This window comes from Erpetoichthys calabaricus, chromosome 10, assembly GCF_900747795.2.
Source record: "Erpetoichthys calabaricus chromosome 10, fErpCal1.3, whole genome shotgun sequence".
NCBI classification, from domain to species: domain Eukaryota; kingdom Metazoa; phylum Chordata; class Cladistia; order Polypteriformes; family Polypteridae; genus Erpetoichthys; species Erpetoichthys calabaricus.
In genome coordinates this window covers 145,431,784-145,449,319 of record NC_041403.2, presented here as the reverse complement: position 1 = coordinate 145,449,319, position 17,536 = coordinate 145,431,784, and the positions used below count along the sequence as shown (strand labels likewise).

General features: G+C 40.4%; 1 protein-coding gene across 1 annotated transcript in view; it reads right to left on the bottom strand.

The window, feature by feature from the left end:
• angpt4 (angiopoietin 4) overlaps nt 1–17,536 on the bottom strand; it is a 210,477-nt gene that overhangs the window by 76,230 nt on the left and 116,711 nt on the right. The window contains exons 2-3 of the mRNA XM_028812028.2: nt 10,700–10,855; nt 5,826–5,947 (exon numbers count right to left, since the gene is read on the bottom strand). Of these exons, the coding sequence (XP_028667861.1) occupies nt 5,826–5,947; nt 10,700–10,855 (278 nt within the window). The remainder of the gene's footprint in view (nt 1–5,825; nt 5,948–10,699; nt 10,856–17,536) is intronic.

Here is a 17,536-nt window from a genome sequence, read left to right as displayed (position 1 = left end):
TGCTATGTACAGTATGTATGTATGCCCCTAACCAAATATGCTCAAATATGCTCAGACATATTCTCTCATCCGACCCAGAATTTGTGGCCATGTGCAAATGTCTAAGAGTTAGTTAGGACACCGAGCCGAATTACAGCTAGGCTTGAAGATGACAGGTTTTCAGGTAAGCAGACAAACATCCTTACAACACCAGGCTGCTGAAGCTTATAACATCAGAGGCCTGATTGCTTCATAACATCCATAAGTGCTTTGATGTGTAAAGACACATTTGTATTTCATTAATAAACTACAGTACAGTATATCCATGCATTGACATGTGACATAAACTATCCACTGCTGAAGTCCCAAAATGGGGACAGCAACAGAATGAAGCCTTGAAGCCTAAAGCCAAGAGCCAGGGATCTTGTTTCAGTGAACCAGAGCTTTAATAAATAAGGATTAGCATCTGTTTACACTTTAGGGGTCATGCAGGGACATTGTTCCCTGATGTTTATTTTCCGGCAAGTAGAAGATCTCCACAGTGGAGGCTTCTTTTGTTCCCTGTTTCTGTCACAGTTTATCATTAAAATGTTCATTTGGCCCACGTCCAAAGGCTTTCTTTTCCATTTTTCCCTGTGGCTTTTCATTTTAAGTGGCTGCATTTTTCTAGCCACTAAAATCACCAAGTGTTTTTTATTTCACATGTCACCCGACTTCCATGGTGCAAAAAGAAACGACAGCTAGTGTGATTCTGCTCTTAAGGCAAATGCAACCAAATGAAGATCAGTACGATTAACAACTTTAGAGGTTTCATTTGTTTTTTGTCTCATAGGTGTCACCATGATTTCAAACAGCAAAGGAAACAAAATGATGAAAATATCTGAAGGACAGAGACTTGACAAACAACTAAAACTGTGTTTGTGACCTGTAAATACATCTTCATAAACATCCATCCATCCATTTTCCAACCCGCTGAATCCGAACACAGGGTCACGGGGGTCTGCTGGAGCCAATCCCAGCCAACACAGGGCACAAGGCAGGAAACAATCCTGGGCAGGGTGCCAACCCACCGCAGGACACAGACAAACACACCCACACACCAAGCACGCACTAGGGCCAATTTAGAATCGCCAATCCACCTAACCTGCATGTCTTTGGACTGTGGGAGGAAACCGGAGCGCCCAGAGGAAACCCACGCAGACACGGGGAGTCTTCATAAACAGTTACAGTTTTATTTAAATTATTAAGGTTTGGACACACACTGAAATTTTACAGTCATATGAAAAAGTTTGGGAACCCCTCTCAGCCTGCATAATAATTGACTCTACTTTCAACAAAAAAGATAACAGTGGTATGTCTTTCATTTCCTAGGAACATCTGAGTACTCCTGTGTTTTCCGAACAAAGATTTTTAGTGAAGCAGTATTTAGTTGTATGAAATTAAATCAAATGTGAAAAACTGGCTGCGCAAAAATGTGGGTCCCCTTGTAATTTTGCTGATTTGAATGCCTGTCAGTACTCAATGCTGATTACTTACAACACCAATTTGGTTGGATTAACTTGTTAAGCCTTGAATTTCATAGGCAGGTGTGTCCAATCATGAGATATAAAGGTATTTAAGGTGGTCGATTGCAAGTTGTGCTTCCTTCCCTTTGACTCTCCTCTGAAGAGTGTGACAGCATGGGATCCTCAAAGCAACTCTCAAAATATTTGAAAACAAAGATTGTTCAGTCTCATTTTTTAGGGGAAGGCTACAAAAAGCTATCTCAGAGGTTTAAACTGTCAGCTTCAACTGTAAGGAATGGAATCAGGAAATGGAAGGCCACAGGCACAGTTGCTGTTAAATCCAGCAGGTCTGGCAGGTCAAGAAAAATACATATGAGCAGGATTGTGAGAATGGTTACAGACAACCCACAGATCACAGACCTGCAAGAACATCTTGCTGCAGATGGTGTATCTGTACATCGTTCTACAATTCAGCGCAATTTGCACAAAGAACATCTGTATGGCAGGGTGATGAGAAAGAAGCCCTTTCTGCACTCACGCCACAAACAGAATCGCTTGTTGTATGCAAATGCTCATTTAGACAAGCCAGATTCATTTTGGAACAAAGTGCTTTGGACTGATGAGACACAAATTGAGTTATTTGGTCATAACAAAAAGCTCTTTGCATAGCGGAAGAAGAGCACTGCATTCCAAGAAAAACACCTGCTATCTACTGTCAAATTTGGTAGAGGTTCCATCATGCTGTGGGGCTGTGTGGCTAGTTCAGGGACTGGGGCCTTTGTTAAAGTCGAAGGTCGGATGAATTCAACCAAATATCAACAAATTATTCAGGATAATGTTCAAGCATCAGTCACAAAGTTGAAGTTACACAGGGGTTGGATATTCCAACAAGACAATGACCCAAAACACAATCTGAAATCCACAAAGGCATTTATGCAGAGGGAGAAGTACAATGTTCAGGAATGGCTGTCACAGTCCCCTGACTTGAATATCATTGAAAATCTATGGGATGATTTGAAGCAGGCTGTCCATGCTCGACAGCAATCATATTTAACTGAACTGGAGAGATTTTGTATGGAAGAATGGTCAAAAATACCTCCATCCAGAATCCAGACACTCATCAGAGGCTATAAGAGGACAGTGTCTAGAGGCTGTTATATTTGCAAAAGGAGGCTCAACTAAGTATTGATGGTATATCTCTGTTGGGGTGCCCAAATTTATACACCTGTTTAATTTTGCTGTGATGCATAGTGCATATTTTCTGTTAATCCAACTTAATGTCACTGCTGAAATACTACTGTTTCCATAAGGCATGTCACATATTAAAAGGAAGTTGCTACTTTGAAAGCTCAGCCAATGATAAACAAAAATCCAAAGAATTAAGTGGGGTTCACATACTTTTTCATATGACTGTAATTATAGGACAATTGTTGGGGGGGGGGGGGGGGGGTCAATCAAACTTAGTGGGAAAAATGGAAATTATTGCTTGGAGACCTGTTTCATGAACATTTAATTCTTAATCAAAGCCAAAATTGATTATTTCTTGCCATACTTAATTCAGTTTCTTTTGATTTAGTTAAAGTTCTGGCAACTCTTTGCTTTAAGATTCTTAGTGTTAAGTACCACAGAAAGAGAGAAGAGAAAAAATACTTTAAAATCAAAGAAACATAAAAAATGAATAGAGGTTTCTAACACCGACAACACGGATGTCAAACCTCTGCAAAGATGATGTTAGTTTTCTAGTTGTCAGTGTTGTGATCTAGCCTAGTTTTGCATTTTTCTTACGTTCCTCAATGCATCATTTCATTTTTATGCACATAAATCGAATGTGTACTTCCTCACTTTTGGTTTCTACTAATCATATTATTTTCATGTCTTCATTTTGTTTTTAATGGGTGCCACCATTTTAAGGTCTGTTTGATTGTGGTTGTTACTGCAAAGCTACATCGGGACAGTAGGGAGTGAGTGACCCTTGACGTCATTGTCACGACAGTATTCTGGTCAGCACTGTGCCCTTCATCTTTGTCCAAGAAACTTCTAAAATGTTTTATGTTATGATTTAATGCTCCTCATTCTCAATCTGCTACTAGTGAAATTTGACTTCTGTTGTGTTTAGTGTTTTGGTTTAGATGTCTCAGTTGTTAGATATTCCATTAATTCATTTCAGCACAATTTTTCAACAATGTTTTATCCCCTAGTCCCTTTTTTCTTTAAATTGCAGTATTGCTGCCTTTGCCAAAATAGTTAGAGGAGTTCCAAATCTGACAAATGAAGATGAAGGAAAGAAAGCAAAATGTAAACACTTCAGTGTTTAAAATCAACAGTGACAAAAATTACAAAGCACTTTGTATACTAAAGCAACTCTAGCTGCAATTAATGGATGCCACAATCCACAACCTTTTCTGCTCTCTTATGTCTCATAACATATGTAAAAATAAAGTTTCCTGTCACTATTCGTTTTATGTGTGCTTACCTTTTTTTCGATTGTGAATTTTTACACTGCTTTTTTGGTGAAAGATGGTATATAATGCTGATCCCATTTAGCCCGAACCATTCTACTGCTCTGCTCAACCACATTCCTTTCAGGTTGAGCATATCAAGATGGCAGCACCATCTGAGGATTAGAAACCCTTAAGAACTTTCAAAAGGCCGATGTCTACTTGTGCTTATATTGAAATCATGCATAGCAGCATTTTTAAGTAAGCCATAGTTATTTACTCCCCCCACCTCCGCCATATTTTACATATGCCATTACTGTTTGTTATGGCGGGCGCAGGCACCAAAATGGTTTGGTAAGGGGCTTTGTAATAACTGCGTTTGGACTCACATGAGCCATTAGCACAGGAAGGCCTAGCTGGCAAAACCATCTACAACTAAACAAAGCAACTGGGGGATGAGTTGAACCGGAGCACTTCCACTGACAAATTGCCCAGGAAGGGACAGTAGACTAATTCTATTGATCTAAATTATGGCATCTTAAGACTGGTTTGGTTCATGATTGGTGGTAAGTATGGCATCAAGTTGGTTCATCACGCCTTACCACTCTTTCTCATGCAGAGATGACCTCCTCTTTCTTTGTCAATTTCTCCATGATGAAGACAACTAATATTGGCAGTCACATTGAGACAGGCATGTGGCCTGTTTCAATCCCCCATTTATAGGTGTCACAAACTCGATAAAGAACCATAGCAAGGTTTGGGGCAGCCACCCAGTATATTATTTCCTGGCTGCAAAATTGAATAAAATGATAGCACTGATGTGCACAAATTGGAGTCCAAAACAGAACTGAGAGGTTAGGGGAAAGGCCAGTATAAGAAATGACATCAGAGGAGCCGGCACTGGAAGGGTCTTCATCCATAGGCTCGGACCTGGAAGTGACGCCGAAGGGGTCGAAACCAGAACGTGTGTGACATAGGCCATGTGGGGGAAAGACAAACCTGGACCGAAGGAAGCCGTGAGCTGCCTTTGGACACAAGATATACTACTACTTAGGCTGTAATGGTTTATTTTTTACACTCATTATATTTTTGCTTATTGTTTTGGACATCCCGTTAACGCCAGAAGTGACTCTTCTCCATTGAGCCCTTGAGCAAGGCCCTTAATCTGCAATTGCCCTGTCTTGGGTATGATGTTAATCTGCATCTAGTCCTGCAAGCAGGCCCACCAACTTACAGGCAGAACATTGGGTTTTTTTTTTTTTGTTGTTCTTTATTTCACCTTATACAATTTCTTGTATTAGGAATTTGTTAGTTTTCGCATACCCCATGGGGTCAGAGCACAGGGTCAGCCATTGTACAGTGCCCCTGGAGCAATTGAAGGTTAAGGGCCTTGCTCAAGGGCCCAGCAGAGTAGGATCTCTTTTGGCAGTGACGGGGATTTGAACCGGCAACCGTTGGGATACCAGCGCAGATCCTTAGCCTCAGAGCCACCACTCCAACCTGTGGCACTCCAGCCACCGTAAAAAACCTCACAGTGTTCCAGTGTGGTGCTGGGGTGTCACCCTCTGTCCTTAGGTAGCAATCCAGGTGGTTCGTTGAGTGGTGGGTGCGGCAACATACTATCACTGAAAACTACCCAACCTCTATCTCTCATATTATCTATAATACATTAATTCATTTAAAGTGGAACTCTCTCTTGCTTGTTCTTTCACTCTGTCTAATTGTTTGATAAAGAAGGGAAGGGAGGAGTAAGCGCTGAAGAACTGGATCACAGAGTTGTAAGTGTATGGGATTGAAGACATTGTATTAAGGCCTACACAATAAAGAGTGTAAATGGGAAAACAGAGCCACCATAGGACCCGACAAGACAAAACAGTGTAGTACTAAAAAGCTCTTCACCTACCTGTTTCTGTCATGAAGCTTGGAGAGTTCATTGATTTGCAGTAAAAGCTGCTTCTCCAGCTTATTGGTGGAAAGTGAATTTTCTAGTAGTTGAATTTCTATTCTGGATGTTTGGTTCAGCACCTGGATGAAGTCAAAGTGGAGTAATTATTGTCAAAATCAGCGTACCTTTGTGTCTGAAGAATTTTATCACCCTGAAAGTTAACAGCAACACAAATTCAACTGACTTGTAAGAAAACAGGCACGCCATTTCCAAAGACTTGGAAGACACTGTAAACTTCATCTCACCTTGCCATTGGACAGCCATCTTTTTTTGACTAATATTTGGAAATCTTTGCCTATTGCTTCATACCATATATATTTGTGTATAAGTCGGGTCTTGAAACCTGAAAAATCGATCATAAAATCAGACCCCGACTTATACACCCATGCAAAAATACATTTAATTTATTTTTTTACATCTTCTTGCCTCCTCCAATCTCACACCAGTTTCTCAGACACATCGAATTTTGTTGCAGCAGCGCAGTTACCAATTTCTTTCATCACTTCAACGGCTTTTAATTTAAAACCAGCTTCATATTTTCTTCTGATCAAATGCTCCATCGTAGATAAGGGATGGTCTTACGATAAAAGTGTATGAGGGTATGAGATACAAAAAACACAAAACAGTGCAAACGTCGCTTCAGAATAGTTCAGGTATTACCGTGTGGTCACGTAGACGAAATGCATAGTAAAAAAAGGCAGTGTGCTCCGTGGTTACTCTCTCAGGTATGCGTTAGCATATCATAATCTCTTGGACCAATAACGTGAGTTTTCCACATTCGATTTATATGACTGACATTATAAAATACCAGAAATTATACTGTAAAATCAAACCCCGGCATATCCACAGGAGAACTTAAACGCGAGTATATACGGTATCTTAATATGTTAAGATTTCCTGTGCAATGACATATTCTACTGAGCTTAAAACTTGTATTCCTCTCCTAGATCATAGCATTATCTTCTGTTTACCTGATGGAATGACTTCTCTTTTGTTAAAAGGAAATGGGTAAAGTGGTGAAAATTGGAATCTGTAAAATGGTTGACTTGGCAGGAATAATTCCTGCTGACTGTCGGTTTGTTTAAGACGTTTATAGATTGGAGATGCAGCATAAGCCGTCAAGTGAGCAGTAGTAGAAATGAGCTGGGTCATAACCACAGCCATAAACAGAGAGCGAGACCACCTGGAAGCGCCTGCATCTCCTCAGGAGATGAACAGAAAGTCCATGGGAGGCTCGATCCTTTGGCAGCTAACAAGTGAAATAATTGGATATCCAGCCAGCAATCTAAGTAAAGTGTACAGCGTTCCATAACTTGTAAAATTCAAATAATTACTTTTTTTATGTTATAAGTCTTATCTGGTGCATTTAAGAACTAGATGCTATGAATATCTCCATAATCAAGAAAACAACAACAGTAGCATTTATTTATTAAAAAATCACTTGCATGCAGGGATCAGCTCGATTCTTGTAAAAGATGGCAGATAATTAGCAGGAAATGAAATCAGAGAAGTGAGGGTGTGAGCATCTAGGACCACTCTTACTATAAGTTCTGCTAGGATACGTTCTGGTCCCAGCAGCCCTGAAATACACTGAGCAGTGTTACATGCAATTGGAAGGTGAGTGTCTCATGGGAACCAATATGGGGTGGGGTGCATAGGAAAATTTTGAAATTGCAAGGCAGCTTACATATTCTACTTTTCCGTCCTCAGCCAAAAAGAAACTTGTCCACTATAAGGACTTTTAAAACAGCTACACCCAAGAAAGACATAGGGGTTCAGAATGCATGAAAACAATCATGGGAGACCGATATGGCCTGGAATAAATTGCTCAGATGTGTATAATGTCGCCATTATGTTTATAACCACCACTAGTGGGACATCTAATAGTGTCATGACAGAATAGCGTACTATTCAGCCAGAGGTGGCCTTAGGGGTGGGCGGGACCTAGTGCTGACCAACCCCACTCGGGGCCAGTTACGTCAAACACTGTTATCGGTGTATGTGGACTGTATAAACTTGTGCGTGAATTTAATAAAAATAATGATAACATACACCTGATTTTCTCATTGCAGTATTCAGCTAAAAGTTTGCAAGATAACGTGGATTTATCAAAATATAACTACAACGTATATAATCTATTAAAAAAGTGGCAATTCATAATTCATGACAATACCACAACAGTGTAAAATGTGATGAGGTGTCAAGTGGAAATTAGCAGGGCCTCTTCTAGAAAAGTACCCAAATTACAACTATACTCTGAATCTTGATATTCAGGATGTCATAGTCATATTTCACATTGATTTCATGTCAGCCGGTTATCATTAGAAATACATGTTTTGTGCATTAATATTCGGACTATGGAATGTTTTCAAAGACGTACATGTACAGAATTTGAGCTTGAAGAGGGTTTAAAAGGCATCTCAAATATATATATACTGGAAAATATAACTCGATAAATCCGCTCGAATGGGACACGTGGACCTCAAAAGTGGAGCCCTCTTAGGCGCAGAGCCTGGAGCGGTTGTCCCACTTGCCACCCCCAAACACCACTCTTGCACTATTTCATCATGGATCCAGCATCCCGGGTCTTGATTCTATGCCCATTTGTGGTCTATATGGAGTTTGTCTGCTTTCCCTCTGTTTATGTGTTCCTCCCACGTCTCCGAAGATGTGTTCATCACATTGATTGGGCATTTTCAGCAGGCTTTGTGTGGGTGTGTGTGAGTGTGATATGATGACTGTCATGTTCATTTCCAATAAGGCAAACTTTGTATTCTGGACAGCAATTTTGAGTGTCACATAGGCCAAAAAGTAAAGTGCTATGGAATGACATTTTTGTAAAAGTCTGATGCTTGAGAGAGAAGCCTGACTTTCACAGCTGGCCTGACTGGTACAATATTAAATTAGCACAAGCCACAGTCACACATGACTGCCTTGTCCCAGGAATGTCTGTGAATAAGCATGTCTGGGCTGACACCTCTAGTCTGCTGAGTGTCCTCTGTGCATCATTACTTCCCTGTAGTGGGGGTTACAAGATGCTTGGCTGAAGATACCCTGACACCATTTGTCAACTTTATTTGACACACAGTCCTGTGAGATATTGCAGTAACAGGTTAACAATTCCTTGAGATATCTAGGGCCACGTTCAAATACGCTAAATGGATTAAGGCATCTCTACTTGAGATCAGGAGGTGTGGATGAGCCTTTGAACCCACTTCATGTTGGCGACTGTGGTGTGCATATGTTCTTCATGAATGAAGAATTTCCAGCCATAATCTTGCATTAAGGCTCTGCCATTTGTATGCATAAGTTTAGATTTTTGAAATCATATGATTGAACTGCCATGGTTGTTTGTTACTTCTGGTGAAGCACTGAAAAGATAATTTAATTACCTAGAGGTAAGTGACATAACAAGAAGATGGACCTTGATTGTAGTTTGGTAGTTTGGCCAGCTACAGTCATTTCTGGCGCTCATGTTATTACTTACTTTACATAGATAGATAGATAGATAGATAGATAGATAGATAGATAGATAGATAGATAGATAGATAGATAGATAGATAGATAGATAGATAGATAGATAGATAGATAGATAGATAGATAGATAGATAGATAGATAGATAGATAGATAGATAGATAGATAGATAGATAGATAGATAGATAGATACTTTATTAATCCCAAGATGAAATTCACAAACTACCTAGATACAGTAGAAATTGTAATAAAAAGATAGATAACCATCATAAGTGAATTCATTTAACTTGTTACCTAGCTGCAGTCTTGTTTGTTATGAGAATAAAGCAAATAAATCACTCCATCAGCTCAGAACACCTACATACCATCATCTTCAAAACCAAGAAGGAGACACCATTCTGTCAGTCCTTTCCATGTCTAACCCTAGTGAGCATTCCCATGCCAACAATTCATGACACATATAGCCCCATTCTGGACCATCAGATTTGATTTTGAATTTTTGGATTTTAGTCCACGTGCTTCACAACTCCAAATTACAGGATTTGTATCCTCTATATCCGCAGGAGTTTTTCTCCATTTACCTCCAGTATTTTTCCAACATTGCAAAGTTGGTAGACTGGAAGTCCTAAACTGGCCACTGTAAGTGTGAATGTGTGCCCTGGTGAGCTCTGTGATGGACTGGTGCACCATTCAGGGTTGGCTCCTGCCTTACACCCAATGCTGTCAGGGTAGGTTCCAGCCCCTTGCGACCCTGAATTGGATTAAGTGTGTTTCAGAATCATATGTTACTAAATGTATTGTGGAAGGCATTGTTAGCTTTTGGTTCCACCACTCCAGGACACTGCTTTTGATTCTGAACCTTTCACTGTCTGTCTGGGCTTTCCACTGACATTTGAAGGATAGGTATGATAGTCTGATTGGCGATTTTTAATATTGTCCTGTTGTGTATGATTGCATGAGTGTTGGACTGGACATCATCCAGGTCCCCACAACCCTACAACTACATTAAACACACTTGACACATGGATGTATGAATGGAAAATCTATCATCTTGAATTTAAAGGTTTGATTGAATTTTAATGTGAGGGAATGTTTGTCTCTCTATTATATAAAAGTGTTATTTGAAGGAGGAAATTAGAGGAATGGAAGAAGAGAAAAAGAATGTTAGAGGAATGGAAGAAGAGAAAGAGGATATGGGAGGAATGGAAGAAGAGAAAAGAGTCAAGATGAAGATGGTAGAAGTGAGAAAGGGCAGATAAGTAGCCAGACAGAAAGAGAGATAATAATAGGACTGATAAAACAGAATAAGACCCCGTTTCCAAGCTGCCTCCAGGACCATGCTCCCCATTCTCTGTACCTGAGCCTCCACGTCGGTGAGCTTGCGAGTCTGCTCTGCTGTCTGCGTCAGGAGGTTTGTGCCAATCTCCAGCATGGTGGCTGTTTGGTTCTGCACAGCCTTTGCCTGGATCTGCACCATCTCAGCCTGGATACTCTCTTGAATGACGTTCTCCAGCTGCAATACAGAAGAAAGTGTGTGTTAGGTGTTTTTCAATGCCTCACAGGATGAATTCAGCTCTTTCAGTTAGTGTAGCATTTGAAAAGTCTAAGAAACAGGCCAAAAGAAAAGGAAGTCTAATTCACACCACCACACGTTTATTCTGCTTTTCTATTCATAAGGTTGTTCCACCAGTCAATCATTAGAACAAATATTATAACTTAAGCAGTGCATGTATATATTGTCACACACATTAGAGTGTCTCCAGGGCTTGATAGAGGAAAGGACAACAGGGTCAGAGAGTAGGGTGATGCAGTTGTTGACTTCTTCTGTTCTTGTTTCCTGTACACTTTGAGATGAAGACCTGTGACTTCATTTTTTACTCGGCCTTGAAAGTTCCACCTCTTTCACCTCATTTGATATTTAAGAGGACCAAAAACTGGATGTTGGCATTCAGTATTGAAGCCTTAACTGAAGAGGACTGATCTCTTCCATCAGAAGAGCTTTAACTCCATTGAGGAAGACGTATCACGGATTGTGATGGTCCTGACTCATGTTTTTGTTCTTGTTTGTCATTTCTTTGTTTTTGACCGTGAACATTAATAGGGGTCGGTCAGTATGGGGGTGTAGTGGTAGTGCTGATGCCTCACAGTAAGGAGGCCAGGATTTGCTGTCTTCCCTGCATGGAGTTTGCATTTTCTCCCCATGCCTTCATGGATTCATCCTGTGATGAAATGGTGCCCTGTCCAGGGTTTGTTCCTGTCTTGCACTCAATTCCAGCTGGGATAGGCTCCAGCACCCCCTTTTGCCCTGTTCTGGATTTAGTGGGTTAGAAAATGACATGACATAAATAGGGGTTATTGGAAAGATCTCAAATCTCCTTAAAATGTAAACAGAGAGTACAGTACACTGTATTAATCCCTGAGGGGAAATTGTCTTTTCGCATCAGAGCACAGGGTCAGCCTCTGTACAGTGCCCCGGAGCAATTTTCAGGTTAAGGGCCTTGATCAGAGGCCCAACAGAGTAGGGTCCCTTCTTACAGTAACCAGGTTTGAACTGGAAACCTTCCAGACACCAACACAGATCCTTAACTTCAGAGAGACAACTCCACCTACTACTGTATACAAATGCTTGCATATATATTTACTGCTCAGAAAAATTAAAGGAACACTTTTTAATCAGAGTATAGCATGAATGAATTAATCTTCTGGGCTATTGATCTGGTTAGTTAAGTAGCAGAGGGGGCTGTTAATCAGTTTCAGCTGCTTTGGTGTTAATGAAATTAACAACAGAGGGGCAACAATGAAATGACCCCTAAAACAGGAATGGTTTAACAGGTGAAGGCCACTGACATTTTCCCTCCTCATCAGTTTTTTCACTAGTTTTTTGCATTTGGGTATAATCAGTGTCACTACTGGTAGCATGAGGCCATACCTGGACCCTACAGAGGTTTCACAGGTAGTCCAACTTCTCCAGGATGGCACATTAATACGTACCATTGCCAGAAGGTTTGCTGCATCTCCATACACAATCTCAAGCACATGGAGGAGATTCCAGGAGACAGGCAGTTACTCTAGGAGACAGGGCCGTAGAAGGCCCTCAACCCATGAGCAGGAACGGTATCTGCTCCTTTGGTCAAGGAGGATCAGGATGAGCACTGCCAGAGCCCTACAAAATGACCTCCAGCAGGCAGGCCACTGGTGTGAATGTCTCTGACCAAACAATCAGAAATAGAATTCATGAGGGTGGCCTGACGTCCTCTAGTGGGCCCTGTGCTCACTGCCTGGCACCATGGAGCTTGATTGACATTTGCCATAGAATACCAGAATTTGCAGGTCCACCACTGGTGCCCTGTGCTTTTCACAGATGACAGCAGGTTCACTCTGAGCACATGTGACAGACGTGAAAGGGTCTGGACAAGCCATGGAGAATGTTATGCTGCCTGTAACATTGTTCAGCATGACCGGTTTGGTGGTGGGTCAGTGATGGTCTGGGGAGGCATATCCATGGAGGAACGCACAGACCTCTACAGGCTAGACAACGGCACCTTGACTGCCATTAGGTATCAGGATGAAAACCTTGGACCCATTGTCAGACCCTATGCTGGTGCAGTGGGTCCTGGGTTCCTCCTGGTGCACGATAATGCCCGGCCTGATGTGGCGAGAGTATGCAGGCAGTTCCTGGAGGATGAAGGAATTGATACCATTGACTGGCCCCCACGCTCACTCACCTGACCTCAATCCAATAGAACAGCTCTGGGTGTGACATTATGTTTCAGTCCATCTGATGCCACCAGGTTGCACCTCAGACTGTCCAGGAGCTCAGTGATGCCCTGGTCCAGATCTGGGAGGAGATCCCCCAGGATACCATCCATCGTTGTCACGTGGGGGCCATATAAACTACTCAGTATGATTTGGAGTTGCTGTAATGAAATTTCGGCAAAATGGACTAACCTGCTGCATCATTTATTCACTTTGATTTTGAGGGTGTCTTTGAATTCAGCCCTCTGTAGGTTGATCATTTTTATTTCTATCAAATGATGTGACATCCTTTCGTTCCTAACACATTACCATATCAGTAGAGATAGCCAGCAGGATTTTTCCCATTGAGATCTGATGGGTTTTCAAAGTGTTCCTTTAATTTTTTTGATCAGTTTATTATACATATAAGTACATATATACGTATTGAACGCTATGAATACTTTTATTTATTTATTTTGTATTTTATTTTTGTCAAGTGTCCTGAGGAGAGATGCAAGTAAGAATTTTATTGCAGTTTGTACACATGAGAATAAACTTGACTTGACTTGAATGAACCATGTTTATAAGTGGAGTTGAAGTCATTCTGAGATCATATAGAAAAATTATCAAGAAAATGTTCTTGTCATGAATATTATTTGGGGGTCTCACCCCCAAACTCATCGTTAGGTACTCTTGTCCTTTTACTTCCTCCTACTGACATTTATTATTATTGTATAATAGATTGAAACCTTTACTAAGGTAATATAAAACTACAATACAGATCTTTACAGGGATCTAGACAAGTTAAAAAAGTTTCTCAGGGTCACACACAGAGTCAGACATGTGATTGAATCAGCAGTCTTGTGGTTTAAGGTCCAATGCCTTAGCCACTGTTACTACACCAAACTTTCTACAGCAGCAAGACTTGCTGCTGCCGCTTTCAAACACGTTGTCAGGTAAACCATACCAGGAACATACTGGCATTTGAAGAAACATTTTATATTTGAGCAGTATTACTGACTGCATACTGAACAATGTGCAGAAATCAAACGGCAGCAAAAAATGAGGACACTGGCAATGACTGTATGATAGAACACAGGCAGCATTTCATTACATACATTGAATAACTGAGTCTTCTGAAGAAAAAGACCTGGTCTGCCCCATCCTGTAGAGGATATCTGTATTCACTGACTAGTCCAGGCTGTCATCCAGTCTGCAACACCTTGATGTCCTCCCCTCAGATGTCAAATGGCTGAAGGGGGAGTTTAGACCTGTGGAAATGCACAATTACCTCCTTGGTCTTCGTTGTGTTCACAACCATGCTGTTCTTATTGCTCTAGTCACTAAAAACCCCAATCAGATCCCTATTTTCGCCTTCCTACCCATTCCTTATACATGCCACAATAGCTGTATTCTCACAGTACTTCTGAATGCGGCAAAAGTCTGACTTATATTTGAAGTCTGCCCTATGTAATAAAAGGAATTACATTTTAAGACATAACAAACAACTGTGGCAACCACAAGCGTATGTAAGGGACCTAAAGTCCTTACAGGTGGCGCAGTGGTAGTGCTACTGCTTTGCAGTAAGGAGACTGTGGAAGAGTGTGGGTTCGCTTCCCGGTTCCTCCCTGTGTGGATAGCGCTTTGAGTACTGAGAAAAGCGCTATATAAATGTAATGAATTATTATTATTAAAGATATATGTGAACCTAAACACTAGCAGGGGTCAGTACTGGGAAGAAACTAATACTTTGCGTCTGTACCAAATTTTTAACTAAAATCAAGTTGAAAACAAGAGCCAGATCTATTCACTAAAAATCATGAGAGAAATACTTTTAGATGAAGATCGAGTCTTTCATAAGCAAAATCAATATTAGATGCTAAATGACATGAGATTGCAGCTTTTAACACTAGAATTGCCAGAGTCTACGAAAAAACTCGTAAATCCGGCCCACCTTAAAACCGTTCTCACCTCTCTTTTGTCTTCTAAATGTGCTGATTAAGATGAGCAGCAAGTAGCCGGCTATTCCATCCCCCACTGTCGCAGAACGTTCACTAAGTTTTCCCAGCTCATGCCTTGTTTGATTATCTGGGAGTGACTGAACTGCTGGAGTTTTAGAGTGGAAAAAATAGATCGTTATTTGGAATACACGCATTTCATGTGTGTTCCGTTTCTACAGTAATCTGTGTAAACACATTGCTAAAACAGAAACATTTTCATATTTTAGTAATAAATGTTACAAAATGTAGGCATAAACTATAGAATGTGTGAAGCCTGAAGTCCAAACATCAAATAAACACTTTCACAAAAGGTTCAAGGCTACTACAACTCTTTCCGTGGCTTAATGCTAAGATTTGCTGACAGATGGGAGTTTGATTCCCAGCTTTGGCGAAAGTGTTTTTTTTTTTCCTCAAACGGACATAAAATTTATAAATTGGTATGCACTGTAAATCGTTAAGTTTAAAATGTCGATCGCGGTTATTTCTGTTGATTAATTCATGCTTTTTACTTAGAGTCAGAACAGGAGCTTGTTCAGCTTATTCAGCTTCTGATCTGACTCAAACAGCACCAGTATAACTTCACACCCAACCTGACGCTGTTCGTTTTCAAATAATATTGCATTACTTTGACGATGTTTTCTGATTGGTACTATTCGCGGCATAAAATGATTTCTTCAAAACGTCACATATATTTGTCTCTTTCTTTTTTTAAAATGTGCGTTGTAGCATGCAACAACTGGCCACCTGCATGTTCTTGCGCACACTGAATTAGACAGCGCTATATGCAATCATCAGATTCAAATGTTAACAGTTATATAGCACAGAATGGAAATCAGCAGTTCTTAGCATTGCACCACGCAAGCTGTCATATCAACCGTCTACTGTAACTTGCTTTCTTTTTTCTTCGGTTATAGTCTTGAATAAAAGTGCACTTGTTTTGTTATACTTTTACATCAACATATGTTCCTGTGTTTGAGCTACATGGGCATGCTCAAAAAATACACGTGTAATGCCACGAAAAGTGCTTGCAGACACTTCAGCTCGCAAGCATTGGTATGACAATGCAGTCACAAGTACACTGCAGGGCTTTAGCGCGTCTTTATGTGAAAACAGCAGTGTCAGATGGGGAGTGTCTGATGATTGCATATAGCGCTGAAGTGACTGCTCTTTACTATGCTTTCCTTTGCATGTCCTGGAGTACAAAAGAAACAGCATACAGCAACACGTGGGGACTGGCAAGATTGTGGGAAAAAAAAACACGTGGTCGTATGTATCGTGATAAACTGCAGAGCTATAGCGTGTCTTTATGTGATAACAGTAGTGTCAGGTGGGCTAGGGAAGGATCCTGAACACGATAGAGAATGAAAAGTGAATTTAAAAAAATAAATAAATAAAGCTAACCTTTACAAATATCATAAATTACACCGGCTGTTACAGACTGAAATCAAATGTATCTTTTTATTCTATCCGTGACCACACGCGGTAATACCTGAACTATTCTGAAGCGATGTTTACAGTGTTTTGTGTTTTTTGTATCTCACACCCTCATACACCTTTAGCGTAAGAGCATCCCTTATCTACAATGGAACGTTCGATCAGAAGAAAATATGAAGCTGGTTTTAATTTAAAAGTCATTGAAGTGGCGAAAGAAATAGGTAACTGTGCTGCTGTAAAAAAATTCGATGTGTCTGAAAAACTGGTGCGAGATTGGAGGAGGCAAGAAGATGTAAAAAAAGAAAATTAAGTGTCACATTTTTGAACGAGCGTAAAAGTCGGGGTCTGATTTTATGATCGATTTTTAAGGTTTTTTTAAGGAATTTTTAGATTTTGTTATGTTCGTTTATCTTTTTAAATGTACTTTTTATTGTCATGTGTAATAGAAGTTAGTGTTGCTTTTCCTGAAATTACTGTTGTGCCTTTCATTGTGTGTTTACTCACCGCCCAATTTAAACAAACCCGTGTACTATTATCGGTAAATTTCAAGATTTCCCAGAGTCTTAATAAAACTGGGTGGCATAGTCGGATATTTTAACGGTGTCTAGATTAGATTAACTGTAAGTGTGACCAGACACCTGTCACAGATGCCCAGAGTAGTTCCTTTCAATTACCTGACATCTCTACATTTCAATTTTTTTTCTGACGATTTCAATAGTTTCTAGGACCCTGGGCTTTTTGCAGCACAGGCTAACACAGCTATCTATACTAATAAAAGGCAAAGCCCTCACTGACTGACTGACTGACTGACTGACTGACTCACTCATCACTAATTCTCCAACTTCCCGTGAAGGTAGAAGGCTGAAATTTGGCAGGCTCATTCCTTACAGCTTACTTACAAAAGTTAGGCAGGTTTCATTTCGAAATTCTACGTGTAATGGTCATAACTGGAACCTGTTTTTTGTCCATATACTTAAATGGAGGAGGCAGAGTCACGTATCGCGTCATCACGCCTCCTACGTAAT